At 39.6% G+C, this 22,595-nt stretch overlaps 1 protein-coding gene across 1 annotated transcript in view; it reads right to left on the bottom strand.

Moving 5' to 3' along the window:
- Positions 1 to 22,595, bottom strand: part of CADM2 (cell adhesion molecule 2) — a gene marked incomplete at its 3' end in the record, with an annotated part of 290,844 nt that overhangs the window by 18,708 nt on the left and 249,541 nt on the right. The window contains exon 7 of the mRNA XM_018569231.1: positions 13,123 to 13,301. Within this exon, the coding sequence (XP_018424733.1) occupies positions 13,123 to 13,301 (179 nt within the window). The remainder of the gene's footprint in view (positions 1 to 13,122; positions 13,302 to 22,595) is intronic.

Genomic DNA, 22,595 nt, shown 5'->3' with positions numbered 1-22,595 from the left:
GGGTCTATTCACGGAGCAGCCGAAGGATCTAGCCGTAGCTTCGGCCGATCCTTCGGCTAGCTTCGCCCCTAGGACCCCTTTGGTTCAGTAGAACCTAAGGGCTGCTGTAGGGGCTATTCACAATAGCCCGTACAGCTCCCGAACTTAGCCGATCTCCAGACAGCAAACTCTCCCGGGCGCTCCACGAGTTTCCTGTTCCCGGCCGCCCAGGAGAGAAACACTGCTTTTTCTTTTTTTTTCTTTATTCTGACACGGAGCCATGTCAGAATAGAAAAAAAAAATACATTTTTTTTTGCCCATTTGAATGCATTACTAGATTCCTATTGGCTATTTCAATTTGCATTGCACCCGCCCTCTGCTGCAGTTCTCCATCAGGTCCATCAGCAGAGGGAGGGGGCAATGCTAGTTTACTATTAGCTATTGCAAATTGAAATAGCCAATAGGAATCTAGCAATGCATTCCAAAGGGCAAAACATTTTTTTTCTATTCTGACGCGGCTCCGTGTCAGAATAAAGAAAAAAAATACAAATCAGTGTTTCTCTCCTGAGCGGCCGGGAGTGGGAGACTCCCGGAGCTCCTGGGAGAGTTTTTTTTGACGGCAGCAGAACCGCCGTCAAATATAAAAACAATATTGCTGTTCAGCATCTATAAGAATAGACCGAACAGCAGTGAATAACCTGCCGGAGGTTCGGCTTAGCCGATCCAGATGTTGGATCGGCTGAGTCGAACTCCTCCTGCACTTCGGGTCAGCCGAGCATGTTCGGCCGACCCGAAGCCATGTGAAGCCACCCGATGTACGGCTGATTTCAGCCGATATACGGCTGAAATCAGCCGTACCAGCCTGAAGTGAATAGCCGAACAGCGTTCGGCTCACTTCACTTCAGGTCGGTCTTTCACTCGGCTGCCTACGGCAGCTTAGTGAATAGACCCCTTAATATTGGGCAAAATATCAAAGCACTGCTAGAACTAATACAATCAGAATGTCTCAGATATATATTTTCTCATAAGCAAATGGATGTTCTGTTGTTCTTTAAAGCCCAATTAAATTAACTTTTCAATCAGTTAAATACATTGCAGGTGCATGAATAAACAGAGTATTGAAAGTATTACTGTTTTCTTTTTGAATAGTAAAACCTGTGCCTTCCTAGCATGCTGTATAGAAAGACCAATGCTATATGTGTTGAAGCAGTGGTCTCTCTGCAGAGGTCCCCCACTGAGTCAATCCCATTAATTTGCAATCAGCAAAACTCATGCTCCTTTCAGATTGGAATCCTATAGCTTTGACTCGGCAGGTGGTATGTCAGATCTCTATATTACCTTCTAGACCTTACTAGACCTTCTTTATAGAATGCTGGCAGGTACAAGCATTTCTATCCAGGCTCTGGCTGATTCTTAAACATACCAAATTGTAAGACTGTAAACAGATTTTCCTTTGCTGCACCTGTAATGTGATTAGTGGAAAAAAAAGGAAGATCAGTTGGACTTTAAGACAAGTGGTCTCTTGTCTTCAAAGAACAATGTTTTTCAACCAACAGCAGTGTACAGAAATTTAAGTTATTTTAGTACATAGTGGATTGCTTGGAGGATTGCTTTTAGATAGTACTTGCAATAAAGAGACCTATGTCAAAGGGTGCCTGATATTAAATGAGCCATGCTAAGGAGTACCTGGCAAACACTTGTTTGTTTAAAGGGGTAAATACTTTTTTTGCTGTAAGTGCTGTAAAAAATGAATGTCAAGAGCTGAAATATGGACTCTTTCACTGTCTCACATTTCAGGTGCCATGTTTTATGTCTCTGGGTGGACCCTAGGGGTCAGCAAATCTGCCTGGATTCGATTTGCATGGGGTTTGCCAAATCAACAAAACCCAGACTTAGCTATGAAACCCACAAAATCTGCTATGAAACCCACAAAATTATGATACTGAATTGTGCACATTTTCAAGGCTAATAGGCGAGCTATTTTAGTTGCTTGGCAGTGCTATGGTGGATATTTGACAAAGAAAACACATTGTTATTAATTACCATATAGTGGGGAGAGTATCTTTTCCATGAAACTTTAATGGTGACATGGAGAAAACCAATTTGTGCATACTTCGGAGAAGTCTTTAAGCTGTATCTGGTATTACAGAACAATATGTTATTCACAGACCACACCAGTGACACCATATTCTGGCATCACATATTTTGGATGTGTGATTAATTTGTTTAACTTTTACATTTAGCTTGCCTTAGATACAGCAACACCACCCCCTATCTGATTGCAGGTAGTAGGCCTAAATTGACAGGTTGATTGTAGCAGTTACAAAATATCTAAAAGCTATAAAAAGTTAACGCCTGAAAAAATAAAGGTAAAGCCTTGAAATTCAAACAAGGTGGCCAGTGGCAAAACACTTTAAAAGTCTTTTGTTAGCTACTTGTTTTGCAGTACCAGACTGCATTGTATTAAACGTTTTAAAAATATCAAAACAGAGTGCACAAAAACACTTTAAAATCATAACCAGAATTTCCCCAAACATCACCCATCCCTGTATCCCAATTATTCCCAAAATAGTAGAAATATAGAGGTATATTTAGGTATGTGCTTGGTAGTAATTGGCTAGTGTGCGAACAGTACATGCACACAAGAACAGGTAGCCAATAGAAAGAAATAACACATGTTTTATCTTTCAATACAAAGTAGAGTATATAATTTTAAAGACAATAGCCACAAATAATGTTCAGTTGCTGGACAGCATGGAAGCAGCTTGGTTAGGCTGCAAGATAAGAGGGAGAGGTGAGGCAGGTTTTAGCTAGAAATAAACAATAGAGGGTATTATTGGGCAGACAATAACCACACATATAGTACAGTGGCTGGAAAGTATTTAAGCAGCTTGGTTGAGCAACAATCTAGGCAAAGACAATGTAGGTTTTATCTTGAATTAGAAATTAGAGTGTATTAATGACAGATAATAGCCACAAATGTTATACAGTCTGGACATTGCAGCTCCAAATGGCAGTGAGCATTAGCTGCAATCTGGAGCTGAAAAAACGCCATATTATAACCACCCCATAAGTCCTGCATGATTTTGTCCAATGTGTTTGTGCTGCAACCCCTCCCAAATAATCTAGTGGAGATTTCCTAATGAGGCTTGCCCCAGAGCAGAAGATTCCCAGCTGCAATTTCTTTTTATGTTGTTTATTTTTACTTATTTTGTTTTCACATTTGTTATGTATTTTCCAAGGCACTCAGTTGCTGGTTGCTTTTATTTATTTAATTATAGTCAGGACACTGGAGGCAGACACAGGAAATATGCCCTCTGAAAAAAAGCCAATGCAGCCTGTTATCCTTGTAGTGCATGTGGACAGGTACAGACTGTAAAGAGGCTGTAGGACATCAACAGCATTATGATTTGACAAACGATAAAAAAGGTAAAAACTTTTCTTTTCCCCAGTCCCAAATGTATTATTATATACACAGCATTTTGCTTTTACAGGACATTAAGTAATGGTTTGCATTTCTTTAACAGACTTGCCAGTGCCAACAAACCCTACTCTGATCTGTCCCTCTGCACTTTTGTCAGCAGCACTCTCTATGCTTTTACTATCACAGCTAAAGCATGTCAGTATGGCTGTTGTGACCTCACTCTTATATAGCGATGGGGTTGGCCTATCCAAAAGTCCCCTTATTAGTCCTTGTATGCCAGCTGACCAAAGATTAAAGTTCATGTTGTGCATTACAGTGTCCTCCTACCCTAATGGTTGTAGTGTAAATATTTATTCTGCCTCTTTACCTTAGTAACACAGGTTCCTCATTTTCTTTTAGTTTCTTTCTCTGTGTTTTGTTTCAGTGGTAAGAAGCCTAGGAAGAGTTCAGTACAATGTAGCAACACAGTTCTTCATGCAGCCACTATTAAAAAACATGTTTCTGCCAGTGTACACATCTTGCAATACAGGAAGGACACTTATATCCTATTCCCATGTTTAACAGAGGGGCAGAGATGATGTGCTATGGTTAGGAAGTACTAAATATTGCTAAAGACATTGAACAGAAAGCTAGTCACAAATAGACCTTTCATTAAGAAATACAAAATAGGTGCCACCATTTTGCTTTAGAAAGAATAGCAGAAATTTGTTTACACCAATAAGTAATACTAAGTTTAGGTGTGCAGATAAACCAGATTCACAGGTATTATACCCGTCAAAATGTTAGCCGATCAGTGTTCGGCTCACTTCACTTCTGATCGGTCATTCACTCGGCTGCCCTCGGCAGCTTTGTGAATAGACCCCTGTGTTTCAGGGCAACCTATATGGAGCTTTTACTGCTGTCTGTTTACACTGGGGAGATTTACCATGACTTCCTCTCCTGGTGTAGCTAAGACAGAAAGTAAGGGGGAAATCTTTTTAGCAGGGGTATAGGCAACAGTAAAAAAACAATAAAGCTTCTAGCCTTTTCCCACTGTACGCAAAGTCATGCTTTGGTGTTTAACTTCAGTGTGATAACAGGCTCTTCTGAGAACTTGCCTGTGGCTAGGCTATTCTGAGTACAGGACTTGCTGTTGAAAAATCCCTGTGGCCAGGATTTTCTGCGTTCATGGAAATGCCCTTGGCCCATCAGCAATATTTTATTTCTCCCTGAATGCTCCCTGAACTACATGTGCACCACATCCTTATTTCAGCCCATTTGGACAGGACGATTGTGCTAGACCTAAGCAGAATGAGATTTGAATAAGGATATGTAGATCTCTCAACCAGAACGATAGCCCTTTTATGGACACCAATAGCAAATAATCCCCCAAAATAGAATGTGACCTAAAAATTGCAAACACTAGGGCTAGAGTATGCATAATCCATCTGGGTTTTTAAAAGTATTTGAAATGTCTGTGTTTTTTACAAAAGTACACAAACAAGAAAAGTATCTTTTTGGTCTATTTGTTAACAATTTACTCAGTGACTGATGAACAACCACCAAAGAGGCTTCTGCTGCGTGCCTCACACTGAGCCCAAGATGGCACAACATGGATTAGGTTCGTTAGGCAACACTCTTCATAGGGACCTTGGCACAGCTGCAGATCTGAACTTGATAAATAATTCATAGTTATCTTTACAGCTTTCAAATGAGACGATTCAGATTGAAAATGTGACCTGCAATATTATGCTTCTAGCAGGATCTTAATAGGAAATACAAACTGATGCCGTCCGCCGCTTGTTACCGCAGCATGTCACCTCTGCATTAGTGCAAATGAACATTTATCTGAGCTGTTGAGTCTAAAAGGAGGTGATATGAGAATAAATTCTGGAATATAGTTTGCTTTACTCGTCTAGACATTCATCAATGTCTTTCCATTCTCCTTCACGCTAAGCAGCATCAGATTTATAAAATTAAAAAGGAAAAAAAAAACTCTGTCTTATATTGAGCTCCTTCTGATGATGAATCTGAGCTCATATTGTCCGCCATCCTTTCACATTTTGTGTACGGGTCTGAATTTACAATTACTTTCCTGCAGTAATTCTGAACATCAGGCTATAAAACTTACTCCAATCCAGCAAGTTTCTATCCCATTAACACTGTATGTTGCTTGACATAAGTATGTTTTTTTATGCCTAATATATACTTAAGCATGTGTGTTTAAAGGGAAACCCCAGACAAATGGCTAATTACACATATATATATTATATATATATATATATCAAAGAGAGAGAAGAGAGAAAAATATTTCCTTGCCCTTCCTTTTCAGTCACAAATTAGACACATACTGATCACTGCCATTTGTACAAAAATGTTGGTTAAAGACAAAATGGCCATCTGTATGGCCATAGCTATATGGTATATGGTATGGTATAGCAATACAGGGCTTGTACAAAAATGTTGGTTTACCACTTAAGGACCACAAACCTGTATGCAATCATCTTGAAGTGGTTATACCAAGACCATGCCTGCTAAAGCTATCATTCTTTTTATGCTACTGGGCCTCTGATTTCTTCGGGGGGATCAAAGTAACTTTCTATCCAATAAAAAGATTTTAACATGTGTATGAAAAATGAAAAAATTGCTCCATTACAAAGGTGGTTATAGACAAAATGGCCATCTGTTACACTGCTTAATTACCATCTGTAGCAATAAAGGCTTCTCCATGGGTCCAGCACTAGAATGGTGAAACTTCAAAATGTCTAATAATATGAGAACCATCTCTAGATAAGAATAATATATTCTGTACACCATAGAAGTACACCATCTCCATAAAAGGATGCTAAACCATACATTGCATGATAAATGTTTAAGAAATTCCTGAGACGAATCATTACTAATATGTTAATCTCATCTGGAAATGATGTTGCTATGTTCAGGTGATGTACAATTGTATTAGTAAATAGTAAGTCATTTTATGACTTATTATTTTATGACTTATTTTATGACTTATTAGGCTACAGTATGAGAGTTTGGTAGGTAGTTTATTAATGTATTAAATCTGTGCAGGAATGACCTGTGCTGTATAGTATATCATATTGTAAATGCAGTACTATGATACACATATTTTTTTCCTACTTAGATTGACTTTTAGGTCTATTCCACAACACACTCTAAACTCCAGTCCTGCTGTAAAATGACCAAAAAACTCCTGGCTTTTTACTATTATTTTAAGGAGTAGGCTGCAAACCTGATTTAATTTTTGATGATTTAAGAATGAACACATAACATTTTATTATACCAAGCACAATGAAATGCTTAGTTTCTTATTTTTACAGTTCGATACAAAAAGTAGACAAAAGAGAAATGAACATACACTATAATAGTATACCCACAAATCAACAACAAATAAATTAAGACAATAAAGTACAGTCACTGCATTAAAAAAAAACTTATAAGTGTAGGATAATAACTGTCCAACAGCCTGGATGTGTGTATGCTCAATCGCTTACCTAAAGGGAGAAGAGTGGCCATGCATGGTGCAAAAAAACAAACAAACCTTAAAACACCTTCAAATACACTCTTCTTTCCTAAGAGAATGTGTAATGTAAATGTCCCAGCTGGAAACTGTATGCACGTAATCTGCTGTGCCTTATTTACCAGCCACTGCAATGCTCTGCAATCCTGTGCTGAGCAATTCCTATACTATGTAATTCATTCAGTAAGAACAAGCACAGGATGTAGTATGCAATAAGGTACCTATTTAGTTACTCAATAAGATGCATTGCAGCTATACTGCATATAAAGTAGTCACAAAACTTCCTATGAAGTAATTGAAGACTTTGTAATTGCCAAGGTATCCCTATGTAATTTATAGCAGTAAACACTATAAAATACTGCTTTGAGAGTTCAGGACAGGCGGTGACAATGGAGTCTCCCTCAAGAGAAGGGAAGGTAAGTTGTACATAAGTTTTCACTCCTCTGATGCCAGTACCTTATTCGGGGGCTTCAGAGGTGTGTGAAAACCCTGGAAACTGGTGTTTTAAGAGAAAGGCTCCATTTTTGGACACTTCATTGGAAGTACCCACTTCACTGTTGAAAGAAATGGGTTGGTATTAGCATATTGCAGGGCTCCTAAGCCCCGGAAGGGGGTGCTGTCATGGTAAACTTCAAGAAGGACCCTGCACATATGTTTAAACTTTTAAAAAACTGCCAAAAAGGAAAACAACAAACACATCTACAATTTGATGCTGTCAGCAAAATTTGGTGGGTATCAATACCAAACAAAGTAGATTGAAGGAGCAAAATCATTGGACACCAATAAAGACATTATTAAATAAATATTTCCCTATTGCTAGTTATGCAAACAGTTATTTTTCCTGTGTCAGCTTTGCACTACTGGGTGCACCATCTGGAAAAAATGATGATATACACAGCCTAGGGCTTTTTAAGAAAAAAGAAACACTAAAGCTGAACTCCAAACACAAACTTTTTCACAAAATATTAATGGGAAAAAAGGTTACTTGTGTCAAAAGTTACCTGTGTCATGTTACTTTACAATGCTTTGATGTGCACCTGCATGATAACGTATGTAGCACCCAAGTTCTGGTGATGAGAGATGAAGCTGCAACAGTGAGGGGATTCAGTCTCATACTTGCCGCCGTAGTGGCTGGTATGCAACAGGATTGCCCCTCACAGAATGACTTGCATTCTGTGAAAAGAAAACAAGGCTTTTTGTGAATGGGCGTGAAGAGAGGAGAGGCCAGTAATGTGACTGGAGCCCTTAACTGTCATAGTCACATCCCTCATTATTGCAGAGCCGGAAGTACACAGCTGCCCGTGGTGTCCCATGGGTGCATTGTAAAGTAAACAGGACACAGTGAATATTTTAACATCCATTACAAGAAGTAACTTCTTTACCACTTATTCATTTGTTAACAAGTCTGTGGCTGGAGTTCAGTTTTAAGTAATGCGTGTTCACTTTCAGACCCCATTCACACTGAGCGACATGCAAATCGCGCGACTTTGAGCGACATTGAGCGACGAGCAACATTGAGCGACATCGCGCGACATCTTCCTATTGGGCTGTATGCAATCAGGAGCAATATCGCTCAAAATCGCTCTAAAAAAGGGTCATGTAGAAGCGACAAGCTACCAGCGACGAGCTACAAGCGATATTGAGCGATATTGAGCGATATTGAGCGACATTGAGCGACGAGATGTGAACAGCTACATTGAAATGTATTGGTGAAGCTACATAGAGCGATATAGTGCGGAAATATGAGCGATATCGCTGCAAAAATCGTGCGATAAATCGCTCAATGTGAACGGGGCCTTAATATCCAGTCATGTGCAGGAAAAAAAATAACCTTACTCATGATTGGATGATTGAAATAAACACTGCTTTACTTTATATACTAAATTAAGTAAAGTATTAAGTATTAACTTTATTAAGTTAAACTGTTTGTGTTTTTAAAGAAAGTAAATCAACCCCAAGGTCTCACTTTAGTGTGATGCAGACAACAAACTATTATAAACAGAGTTCCCCTGCACCCTCTTCGTTAAAGAAAAATACATTCCAAAACAATAAATTGGTAAAAAAAACATTTAATGCTTACCTCTTCAGTGAACTATAAGAGGTACAGCCTCCAGCATGATCTTCACATTGGCATTTTCGGGCATATCACATGTCTATATCCCCTGCCATACTCTGTGGTTCCATATGCCAACCCCTATGTTACTACAGGACAGTTTACGGTAGGGTTCGGTAGGAGGAATAACAATGCACAGTGAGGGACCAGGCACGCCTGGATATGTCAGACGTGAAGATTCTGCCTGAGGCCATAGCTCTTGCAAAGAGTGAAGTGTTTACAACCTGTGGGAGAGGTAAGTATTGAGTCTACTTTTACAAAATATGTTTTTTAGATTTTTTATTAATTCAAGCAACAGTTGCTTTTAGGGCCTGTATCTACAAATTCTGGGCTTGTGTCAAAGGGTAATGCAGCTTGCTTCCGGGTGCAATCTGTTTGCAGGAAGCTGAATTTACACTGGCCTGCAGTTGACCTCGTTCTGACCTACATTCATCTCCTTATTAGGGTTAGTTCACACCATATGCATTGCGTTCCGGTCCGATTCTGGCCGGAAGGCTCTGCATCGCATTGCGTCCGGCTCACTTTTTCCCGGGCGGTGGGGGGAGTGGTGGGCCATTGAAGTGAATGGCACTGCAATGCGATCGGCCGCACGGGATGACAAGGCACATTGTGCCTGCAGTGCGGTCCAGTGCCACGCCCCCTCCAGGCTGGCAAAAAGTGAGCCGGACGCAATGCGATGCAATGCGTTCCGGCCAGAATCGGACCGGAACGCACTGCATATGTTGTGAACTAACCCTAAGTTGCATATACCTGCTTCCAGCTACTTTTGTATTCCCACTGACTTGAATGGGGAAAGAAACCAAGCCAGGCCATTCTCCACACAGAATACCGCACACTTGTTGGAAAATTATGTTTTACTTTCAACACATGTACTAGCAGAGTTCATGCTTAAATAAAACTAAATGGTACCAGTGCATGAGACTTAATAACATTCCTTTACCAATCTTGTTTTCTCTTAACTGGTATTTTCTTTATCGTATTTCTTCAATATGTATTTATGTCTTAGAATTCACTTTTTATATTTTTCGGTATACAGCCTAATGTATTCAAAGCCTTTTGTAGCTTGAACATTCGACCTTTGCAATAAAAAAAATATCAGATGTGCAGATGGTCAGAAATGGTTCTTTTTCATATTTTAATTTCCCTCATAAAATAGGCATCTATGTATAGAGCAATATGGAGAAGCTGCATTGTTATGTGTAAAAAGATTACCACCCACTGGGATACCTGCTGGCTTGATATTACACTAATAGCTGTAGACTCCTTCTTACCTGGGGGTGTTTTTCCATCTTTATGAAAATTCTATCAGCTTAATAGAAACAGATTGGTGGCATTGTGGATAACTTCACTAAGGAACAAATAAATATTCTGCACAGCGGTTATTAGCTTACACTAGTCCGTGGACATTTCTGAATGGAAAATAACAAGTGCATTTGAAGCAGAAGCACATACAAAAAAAAAGCACTATACATATAAAATATCAATAATGTACACACAGAATATGCTTCTTATTAATGTTAGGGTCTGTGTTGAAGGTTAGCAATCAGTTCCCAGCAGGTGTAATACCTAGTTGAGTGTGTAATATGTAATATGTAATACCTAGTTGAGTGTCTAAGACAAATACAATTCAAAATGTGTTTGGAGACAAGTTTAATTTTCTGTTCAAGACCAAAACTTTTTGTTGTTCTAATATGTGTTCATCCAACAAAAAAGCAAACATGGGTACACAGAAGTTACTTGTACTCCTTAATAAATGTTGTATTTTGCATGGAGTTCTCCACAGAAGTGTGTCTTGTGGAAGAATCTCAAGTTTCAGTGTTACCTACTGGTGCAAACCTACTTATGAATTTACTGTATTTTCTTCTTTATTTCGCTTTAACTACTGGAACTAAAGACAAGTATTGGAATTAACAGAATTCATAAACACATATGATCTGACTTTTGCTGCTCTGTCACCTTCATCATTCTGATAAGGCACTGGCTCCCAGATCCTGAGTGTGCATAGCTACATCAAATAATAGTCACCACTAGAATGTTAACATTTACAGGGCTCTGTAATTTGGTTGTGACACTAAACTCAGAGTTTAAGAGGCATTAGGTAGGATGGTTAACCTATGTTGGAATTAGATTCTGCAGGGTTCCAGTCACTAAAACCATGGCAGCCTGTATTTGAGTGCTGCAAAAATGTTCAACTTACATGAACTTTTAACTCCAAGGTGCTGCAAATCATGTGAAGATAGTTCTGTTTTTTGGTCACATGACACAAAATTAGGGTGAAAAAAATTCTGCTTTATCACAGCTGAAAAATATTTCAAGCCAGAACTGGACCCCTACCCAACCTACTGCATTCTTCCTAATATGCTCCTAATATTTTAAAGTGTCCATAAAATGGCAGCTATATCTACCACATCTATCTATCTATCTATCTATCTATCTATCTATCTATCTATCTATCTATCTATCTATCTATCCAATAGTCATATGTACCATTATCAATCAAATGAATAATTTTATGACCATGTATAGCTAGATGTCACTAAACCAAATTTTACATAAGCACCAAGCCATCTGCATACTAATCCATCTCTGCAAGACCAAGCAACTATTACAAAACACCCTTGAAAGCGCAACAGCCGAACCACATTATAACCAAATGTGTTTGAAAACAGATGTAGGAGTTGCTTTACTTAAAAAGCATAAAGTGTAGCTGTAAACAGTTTGGATTTGAGTGAGGATGCCCCCCTCGTTCAATTAGCTTAGGAAATAAGGCCAAACTGTGTTCACTTTGGTTATGCAATTATGTTCAATGGAAAAAACACTATAATAAACACAACTTCCCCTTATTCACTAAGCGAAATAATCATTTTATTTTCCTAATAAACCAACATATTTAAATACCAAATCAGGAGCAGGGACATTTAAAAAAAAAGCATTATAAACAAAAACTCAGTTTGGCTTTATACATAATTGGATGATTCATTTTATTTACTGATTTTTATGTGATTGGATGCCTCACTTTACTTACCAAGCTAAGTAAAGATTGTCTGTAATAAGTGAGCATTCTCTACTCCTTAATCGACCCCATAAAGTAACTGTAATTTATGGTATCTTCTTCCAATCAACAGGACTGACAAGGATTTTAAGAATGACCCGAGGTAATGGGTTGAATTACTACAGAGAAATAGGTTTTTCCATTTTTTACTATGCTAATGGAATTTTTCCTTAGCTTGATGAATGAGATGAATATACTTTGCAAAGAATACCCATTCATGTGAAAGGAGAATTAAAAAAATAGTATTTCTGCTTGCACATGATTGGAGGATGGAAGTCAGCATAGCTTCACCTATGTCACTACGTTAAGGAAAAATTCCTTTGCAAAGCGAACAAGCCTTTTTGTCTTAAGTAAGTAAACCCCAATGTTTAACTTGCGATAGCCATTGATAATGATTCTTTAGTCTTGCAGGTGTAAAGCAAATACGATTCATGACTGAATAATCTGCTACCCCAATCAAAATTTTAAGATATTTTTCTACAGAAGTTCCCTGATCTTACCTTGTTTTCATATTGCATTCTTGCATACATCAAATGTGAACCAGTGTATCTGCTAGATTCTAACACAGACCTCATTTGAGGGCAAAAAACATTGTTTAGTTCTCTAATACAAAGAAGCAGGGGCACATGAAAGGAACTTCGCGTTTGCTGTTAACCATATTAACGCTTTGCAACATTTGGTTGAAACTGATGCTGAGAGTTTCAGCAAAGCAGTTTATACCATATCCATTTATGTTAGTACACAGGAAACATGATGAATAAGTAACAAGTAGAAAACATGCTTTCCGTAATATGATAAAACACAAACAGGCTTATTTAATAAGATGAGCAAAGTACAATGACAATGTGCAAAGTACATTAACCCATGACAGACAGCAAGCTTCTTTTCCCTTAATTGAATTCTGATTAGTTGCTATTAGATATGCTTTATGTACAAAGACATTGTACCTTGTGCTCCCATATTAATTATGCCCAAGATGTTTACTTTTATGACTCTAGATAACTCTCATAGAAGAAAATGTACATTACACTCACCATTTATTATCAAGATGTATTCTGCACTGTTTTTACCAATGGAGTTGGTTGCTTCGCATCGATATGTTCCATTATCTGTTTTGTTCAGAAAGGTTATTGTTAATTCTCTTCCATTCACTACCATTCTTTCAGGATCTGGAAGATCTCCCCCATCCTTTGTCCATAATACTGGCTCTGGTCTGCAAACAAAATGCATGAATACACAAGTTAAGAAAATCTTTGGGTTATGATTATGGTGTTTTGACAGCTGAGGTCCTATAACAGTGGCCAGGAACCTTCAAATTCTCTTAATTTAAGTTCTTTATTTAACATCACACAAACATAAAGACAGGGTGTGCTCACGCAGTATTACATTTACATGCATAATGCAAAACAAAAATCGGTTTTATGTAAGCATAACATTTTATAAAACATTACATTAGATAAGAAATAAAGAAAGGTTGCATGTAGGAAACCATTATGGACTTCTTGTGGGTAATTTGGCAGTCAAATGGGATTTGTTATAGTACTTAAAGAAAAACTGAACTGTCATAAAAAAATTGATTTATCATCTAAAATTTCTATGCAATCCATTTTGTAATTTGAGGTGATTAAAAATTACTTTTCCATTTCAATGTGCAGGCACTGTAATTCTCTGAAAAAAACTGTCAAATAGTTAAATTCAGTATGGCAACCTGGAGGTATTCTGTACACTGTGGGGTCTATGCACTAAGATGCCAAAGGATCTAGCCGTAGCTTCGGCTGATCCTTCGGCCCCAGGACCCCTTCGGTTCAGTAGAACCTAAGGGCTGCAGTACGGGCTATTCACTATAGCCCGTACAGCTCCCGAAGTCGGCCGAGCGGCTCAGTCGAGTCGAAGGCATATGCTTCGGCTCGAATGAGCCGAGGTGAAAGCTGAAGCTGACCGAGCAGCCAGCCATTGGCCAGTCGACAGCCTGCTTCTGACAGCTGGGTGGAGCCAGCCGTCATCTTACAGCTCGCTCCGGCCACTTGCAGAGAGATCAGCGTCCCTGGTTACCAGCTAACCTGGGACGCTGTCATTACACACTGAGAACCCGCACGGGCCACTATGATATCACAGCGACCTCTCCATGTTCTCAGTGTGTAATGACAGATGGCGTTCCTGGTTACTCGGTAACCAGGAACGCCATCTGTCATTCCTTCCCCGGACGCTCTGGGAGTCTAATAGGCTCCCGGCCGTCCTGGAGAGAAACACTTTCTCCCAGAAAGGTACACTCTGCTTGATCGAGCAGAGTAAACCTTTCCCTGCTCGTTTTTTCTTTTTCTGCTGACATTGGAGCCATTGGCTGCCGTCAGAAAAAAAAAAAAAGAGAAATAACCATAGGAATGCTTAGCTAGATTCCTATTGGCTATTGCAAAGTGAAAAAGCCAATAGGAATCTAGCTATGCATTCCTATGGTGTTCTTTTTTATTTTTATTTTTTTGAAACCAACAGAACCGCCCGGCCAATAGAAAACAGTTGGGCGGAGCTAGCTGTCAAAGAGCACAAAGAGGGGGGCGCCTTTCCTGGTGCAAATAAGTTTTATTCAATTGCAGGTAGACAAAGAAGAGAGGTACTCACAAGGATAAAATTAATAAAAGCCATGGAACTATAAGCCGGAGTAAGGCAAGTGGAAGTCAACGATGTGGTTCCTATGTGCCAGTATAAAGATATCTGCATTGACGCGTTTCTGGGACACGCCCCCCTTCGTCAGAACATGGCTCCTCCTTCCTCCCCATAGAGTATATATAGAGGCATGTTGTACAATCAGATGGAGCCCCGACGGCTCATCACTTACTATACGAGTGTGGGCAGTGTGGTGAGAGAAGAAGAGTCGCTGTCACTGCTAGCTCCGCACAATCGTTTTCTAATTTTATTTCCTACTTTTTAAACTATTTTTCTATTCTGCTGGGTTCCACAGAGCAGAATAGAAATCATTTACTCACTGCTGTTCGGCATCTATGAGTATAGACCGAACAGCAGCGAGTAGCCTGCCGGAAGTTCGGCTTAGCCGAACCAGATGTTGGATCGGCTGAGTCGAACTTCTTCTGCTCTTCGGGTCAGCCGAACATGCTGTGCATGTTCGGCCGACCCAAAGCCACCCGATGTACGGCTGATTTCAGCCGATATACAGCTGGAATCAGCCGTACCAGCCTGAAGTGAATAGCAGAACAGCGTTCAGCTCACTTCGCTTGGGGTCGGTTAGTCACTCGGCTGCCTACGGCAGCTTAGTGAATATACCCCTGTTTGTGAACACAATGTCCAACGAAATGTAATTTTCTGCTTTTGTTCATGGTTCACTGATTTTCTCAGAAGTCTGCACTAAGATATACTGTAAGTACAATTTTAGATATGCCCTGCAATGAGAATCTTATTTTTGTTGAGATACTCCCTTAGGCTTGTCTTCTAAAGGGATGCACATGATGCAGTTTTCCTCATCAGAGTAGGGATGAGCCGAACACCCCCCTGTTCGGTTCGTATTCGAACATTCGAATGGCCGAAATGTTCGAATACAAACTCAAACTCAATGCAAGTGTATGGGGGTCGAATGTTCGACCCCCATACAGTTGCCGGTACATGTAATAAATACAGTGTACTGGGCCCCTTAACTCCGCTGCTGTCACAGCCTCCGGTCCCCTGGTCCGTCCACTCGCTGTCCCGGCCTCCAGTCCCCTAGTCCATCTGCTCGCTGTCCCGGCGGTCCGTTGGCTTCTCTCCTTCAGTCCTGCCGCGGCACCTCTGCCCCGCCCCCCTGCCTCCACTTCGTCTGCAGGCTGGGAGCCATACCGAGCCTGCTATTGGATATTGTAAAATGCAATAGCCAATAGCAAGCTGGCTACTGCACCCGCCTGCTGTCAATCAGCATGGGGGCACCTGATAGAGAACTTTCTCCTTCAGGCCCCTCCTCCGCTGAGCCCTGATTGGGCAAAGTCTTGCACCCGACCTGTTGTCAGGTGCAAGACTTTGCCCAATCAGAGCTTCAGTGGGCATTTTGTATTATGGAATGTACGCGGTCGAACAGACCACGAACATCCCATAAAGTTCGGCGCTCGGCGAGCGCTCGAACTGCCGATGTTCGATTCGAACTCATGTTCGAATCGAACACTCGGCCCATCCTTACATCAGAGCACTAAAATTTAGTAAGGTTGTTATAATGAGTGCCTAGCCTCCTATTCTGGAAAAAGACATGATGAAAACAAACAGCACTGTCTTTGGAACAGAAAAGGGTAGAGATCTACAACAAAAATGTTAAAATCCTTGCAATGTGCATAGAGGAGGGTGCTGTGTTCAGCACCGATGGTGCATTCAAATTTCTTTCCGCTTCACTAAACTCTGTCAATGCCAACACTGGACCTCAACCAAAACGTTCTGAAGGGGGAACTTCTGCATGCTGAGGCCAACAACAAAAATACTTTTTTTGATTGAAAGGCCCTATTACTGGAGTATTTAACAAGCAAAGAAGGGTGAATTAATTATCATGTGAATTTGGCTTACTGGGTTAATATGATATTTTCCATTGAAATTTGTTTTTTTTTTAAATCTGTAGGCAATCAAGATATTATTCTTAGTATACCAACAGATTAAATAACATGTAGCTTATTTTCATTAACTGGAAATAAAGTAAACAACATGTATTTACAGATAAACCTGATCAGAATGGAGAGCTAAATTTAGAGTCAAGCCTCTGATGGCAGAGAACTTCAGAAGGCTCACATGGTAAAGAACAATACCAATCAACTTCTGGACATTGCTATTCAGGTTTATAATAACATCATGGTCCATCTTTAGCTTTACACACAGAATCCCACACCCAAAAAAACAAACACATTTTTATATTTTACCTATTAGTTAAGTCTGTGAAGGTTTTCAGTTATCCAGGCCATGGTAGTTAGTTAAAATCAACCTGACTTGCTCTGTAATGTCGAAGACATTTTACTACACATCCAAGTGCCTTCCTCAGATGAAAACTCAAAGGACAGGAGCGCAACTACCAGGAGTGACGTGAACGGAGTGGATCTGGTGGGTCTATGCGAAGGGGGAAGATAGTGGAACTTGACGTGTCAGATCTCGGTGTGTGCCGTACTGTAAAAGCAAACTAACTTACAGTTGGAAGCTTCTCCGTGGTCTGTGTGGCGCTCTCTTTAGACAGATCCTGGGTCGCCGGGACCCGATGGTGTCCCCGGTGGTAGGAGAGGTTGGTCTGTTGGGTGTGCTTGTCAGTATGGCCGCCCGCGTTCTCGGCTGGCCGGGCCGAGCCACGTCGGTCAGAAACGAAGACAGAGTGGGAGGAGCTTTACCCGGCTGGGGAACGCCGTGCGCCGTGTGACGGGGTGGATCGCCAAGTCTGTGACTGTCGGGTGTCTCCAGTGGCTGCCAAGTGGCTGGCTATGCGTTTCGAGGGTTAACCTCTTTTTCAAGCCTCAAAAATACTTAAATCTCCTCCCACTCTGTCTTCGTTTCTGACCGACGCGGCTCGGCCCGGCCAGCCGAGAACGCGGGCGGCCATACTGACAAGCACCCCCAACAGACCAACCTCTCATACCACCGGGGACACCATCGGGTCCCGGCGACCCAGGATCTGTCTAAAGAGGGCGCCGCACAGACCACGGAGAAGCTTCCAACTGTATGTTAGTTTGCTTTTACAGTACGGCACACACCCAGATCTGACATGTCAAGATCCACTATCTTCCCCCTTCACATAGACCCACCAGATCCACTCCGTTCACGTCACTCCTGGTAGTTGCGCTCCTGTCCTTTGAGTTTTCATCTGCAGTTACGTATAGACAGGGTCCTCTCCCTGCAGTGAGGAGCTTTGCACACCTACAAATATCAGCCACCCCATTGAAGTTCGCCCACAGGATTGCGCTTTATCTTTTTTTGTGTTTTCAAGTGCCTTCCTCAGTTATACTGAGTGTCAGGAATATACCTCTGCACTCATAGCTACACAAATAACCCAGCCGACTGACATTCATTAAAACTGAAGAAAACACTTGCATGAGCAGCATAATGTCCTCAACATTACAGAACAAGTCCAGTTGAATATCACTTACTACTACTTTTCACTGTTTATTTGTCTTCTATCATCCATTAAGTGTTTCAGTGGACATCTCAGAGCATTATCTATTGATAAGGAAGGACTGGCATTTAGCGCAGAGGATCAAGACACAGGAGAGGTGGTGTACACAAACAGCAGTAAAGTTTATTTAATAAATGGTTAATGTCAAGGTTATGAGGAAAGTTAGTGGGAGGGTTAGTGTTACAAGGAGGGTTAGTTGATAGTAAGGAATACTGGGGCCCTTCCCCCAAAGATCTTTACCAAAAACTACCAGTTTCAATCTTCTGGCACTAAACTTTAATACACCATATAATCTTTGAAAGTTGAACAGGCATTATTTTCAGTTCTACTGGTTACATTTCTTTATATATCCTAAGCAAGCTGTATTCAGACATAGGGCTCATGTGCAGTCATATTTTTCCAACTCTGAATTGTAATATTGATAATTAGAAAAGATTTGCAATATCTTCTCTAAATCTTGACTTGGCTTGGAAAGAAAATCCTACTTTGCTGTCATAAGCAAAGGAAAAATTATTTGTGAGCCTTGCATAGCGAGACTCACAAAATAAGCAATAATTGTGGGTAATAGCCACCTGGTTTCTGCATAGTAGCAGTTTGCAATGTTTTGAGACCATGTTAACACTTTGAGAACCTCTTATTAAATTTGCCTGATAAGGTCCACCTAAGCCATAGCTGGCATAGCAACCCTTTATATGTGTATGCTCCCTAGGCTAGCTCATATTTGCCAGCAGAGAGACGCAGGAAGGAATAATTATATAATGTAATCACTGGCCAACCAGTGCATGCAATGCTTGCAAAAATGGCATTGTGTATGACTAGCACAAGGGCTATAACTATGACATGTGGTGGAATGGAATTTTCCATTTTACAGTGTTTTTCTAATGCTCCTAAAACAGCTTTACAGCAATTTAAACATGACCTATGAATAGTTAATAAAATATGTTCTTTTTAACTTGCAAATCATCATCCAATCAAAAAAAAGTGTGAAATAAGTAGAACAACTTAACATAAAGCTTTGGAATTATTTCTCCTGGGGTCAATATTGTTTTCTTAATCAAATGTGAGGAAGTATTTGTCAGCCATAATTTGCTGCTGAGACACTCAAACCGACATCCTCCGTATAAATGCGGTTTAAATGCACTCTAATAATTATTTTAAATACAGTTCACACATCAAACTGAAAATATGAAGCTTCAGTTTATTCATTAGCACTGGCTCATTTGTCCAGCAGCTGCTACGATAGTGAACATATTGCTCAAAGGACAGCTATTTTAAATCAAAAGCGTCTGGATGTTTTTCTCTGCAATGTAAGGCTTCGAAATGTTTCATTGTTAAGTTGACCCAAAGCACGTTTTTAGTTTCCATGCAAAAATATTCCCAAGATGGACAGAGATCACAAACGATGAAATGCAATAAAGGAGCTGTGGTACATTTATTTTGTCTTAATTAGATGTTAATAAATCATATTTTAACAACTCATAATAACCCTTGTTTTTTTCCACTAGCCTTTTAAAAATCAAGGATTTAATACTTTGTTGAGAATGACTAGGCTGTATTAACCATATAAATCATGAGATTAAATATTAAAAATTCATATAATTTAAAAAGACACTTTCACTTTGTGTCTCCCAATAGTCCACTCCCCAAGAATGGTATACTCACTGGTCTGCACAAGAGGAAGATATGTGCTGATGTAAGTGTGGCATCAAGTTTTACAAGGTGTTCTGTAATGTATCAGTCTTCATGTCTATATATACATTGTTCATGTGATGGATTTTTTGTCTTAGGTCATTTTTAAACACCTGATTACCATCTACGTTCTATGGGCATCTCTTCAGTTACCAAAGCTGGAGTTCTCCAATGGCACAAATATTTTTGCCATGTACCCATGTACACAAATGCCATTCTTAGGATCCCAGTGATGTCAATGTAGTGGATTACAAAAAGTGCCCTGATACAGGGCATAGTTATTTTCCTATCAATCTCTCACTGACAAAGGGAATGGGTATCCCTTTGTATTTAAGAGCTTCCTGGCATAGAAGATTTATGCTGAAAGCTTTGGAAAATGTTTGCCACTTTTTCAGTATACACAGAGAGCAGGAGACAGGCAAATATGGGATAATTAATTGTGTGTCTCTTCTAACTACCTGCATTGTAGAGCCCTACCGAAGAAAGACAGAAATTCAAGTTAATATTGCAGATACCAAAACAATTGCAAATATATGTTATTTTATTTTGCATGTTTTTTTTATAGGTACCCTTCCTCGGAAAAAAAAAATACAGTGCCTGGTATTTTGTATCAAATCAAAACTTTTCAGTATTTGGGATTTTGCTCTCAGTGGTTCATGCTTTAAGAAATATTATTCTTACAGGTTTGTGTCTTTCATTTCGTCTAGTAACTCGTAAGGGAGATCTCTGGAAATGTTTTGCTTTGCAATATGTAATATCAATATATTCAAAATTGCATCCCTAACCAATAATGCATTTTTCATTTTGTTTGCTATAAGCAGAAAATCTTGTTCAATAAACAAGTTCTGCAAAATATATTAGAAATGAAATAAAGTTACTGTTTTTAATCTTGGCCTGGGCAGATAGCCTCTGGTATGCACAGCTTGAATTTTCTGGCTTGTTTTTTAAGATAAAATTATTTAACACTTCCATGGCATGATATCTGTTAAATTAATATTGCATGGTAAGTAGTGATTTTTATCAACAGTTTATCGTGAATCTTGGATGTTAAATGCTAAACTACTATCATAAGATATTTGAAATATGTTAAGAAATCACTAGCGCAAATTCTACTTGTTCTGCTGCTAACTCAGGAAGATCAAAAATCGTGTCCATGAATTGAAATTTTAATTATTATTTTATTTTTATTATTTTATAAGTGTTCCCATCAAAGTAAGAACAAACAAAACTGCAGTTCAGTTTTTTTTTTATATTAAAGCTGAACTCCAAGCAGAGTTATAGAAAATATAATTTAATACATTTATGTATTCAATAAAAAAATCAATAAAAGTATTTTTAGACCTGAAATAAATATCTGAATCATCTGCACAGCAGAGCTCACAGGCATAAAAGGAGGGGCAACACTAGGGACTGATCTCAGATCTATTGCTTTACATATTTCTGTCAGTTATCAGTGTGAACATTCAGAAAGAGGAGGGGACTGCACCCGGCAGGATGAGGTATGCCGCCGGGCCCCCTGCTCTCTCCTGACACTGTCGGGCTCTCTGTCCATGACTCAGTGCCCGACCTTATAGAGGGGATGACACCAAAATGACTTTCAGTCATTTTGGTGTCACCCCCTCAATGGTGACACCCGGATGCGGGCCACATCCCCCCTACCTTGTGACGCCACTGGATCAAAGGCAAGTTTTATATTTTTGCAGTGCTACTTTGAAGGAGCAGAGCCATACATTTATGAATCAAGCTGCAATCCTGTCTCATAATTTGTCCCCCTATTTAGTATTGCCTTGCTGTGCAACAGACTTTTAAATTCAGAAAGTTGACACTCTAGATTTTTTTTAATCTTTGTAAGTCCCCGCAGTATAGATTTTCCCACACATTATGTCCTGGTAGCAACAAAAGTGAACCTTGCACTAAAATGCACTTAACACATTAGACCTTCCACCCCCATACAAATGCTACAAAAACCCAGTGAAGAAAAGTTGTGACGTTTGTCAAATCTCACACTAAAATGCACCATACCACTAAATGTGGTATGCAAGATTGAGATTCCTCAGTATTCCGAGGATCTGGCAAGGCGGATTGTGACATCACCTTTGTCTTGGCACTGTGGGCAGAGGCTTGATGGAATATAGGTATATTTTATTTTAGCTAGTAGTAATTAGTCACATACAACTGGGCAGTTGTGTGATGTTGAAGATTTTTCATAGCTTATCCAAACTACTTCAGTACTGAGCCAGACCAAGTATGTTGCTTGCTGGTCTCAACACCACCTATTTCTAGGATAACTTCTGCCCACAGGAATATGGCTGTGCTATGGGATTATTTGTATCTCTCAATGTAACTGAAATGTACTTGGAGGAAGTGGAGAAGAGAGCCTGAATTATTTTCAGAGGAGTATTACTAAGTCGTTGGTTCAGGTATGTGGAGTTGAGTGTGACTAACTACTTCTAGCTATACAATGACCTGAAAAAATGTAAACCTTCACAGTATATTTTCTAAATTTACTTATAGAATTAACAATTTTTTACAGCCTAAATGATAATTACTAATAGCTATACCATGACCTGGAAAAACGAGAACCTTCACAGTATCATTTCTATCTTTTGTTCCTAGAATGTGTCTATTATTTTACAGCCTATAGTATAACTAAACCCTAGAAAAAAATATAATATATGACAGTTTTCCATTTCTTAGATGTGTTGG

Source organism: Nanorana parkeri, unplaced genomic scaffold (genome assembly GCF_000935625.1).
Source record: "Nanorana parkeri isolate BGI_ZX_2015 unplaced genomic scaffold, ASM93562v1 scaffold1308, whole genome shotgun sequence".
Taxonomy (NCBI): Eukaryota; Metazoa; Chordata; class Amphibia; order Anura; family Dicroglossidae; genus Nanorana; species Nanorana parkeri.
The sequence above is the reverse complement of the archived record's forward strand: the minus strand, read 5'-3'. Positions and strand labels throughout refer to the sequence as shown.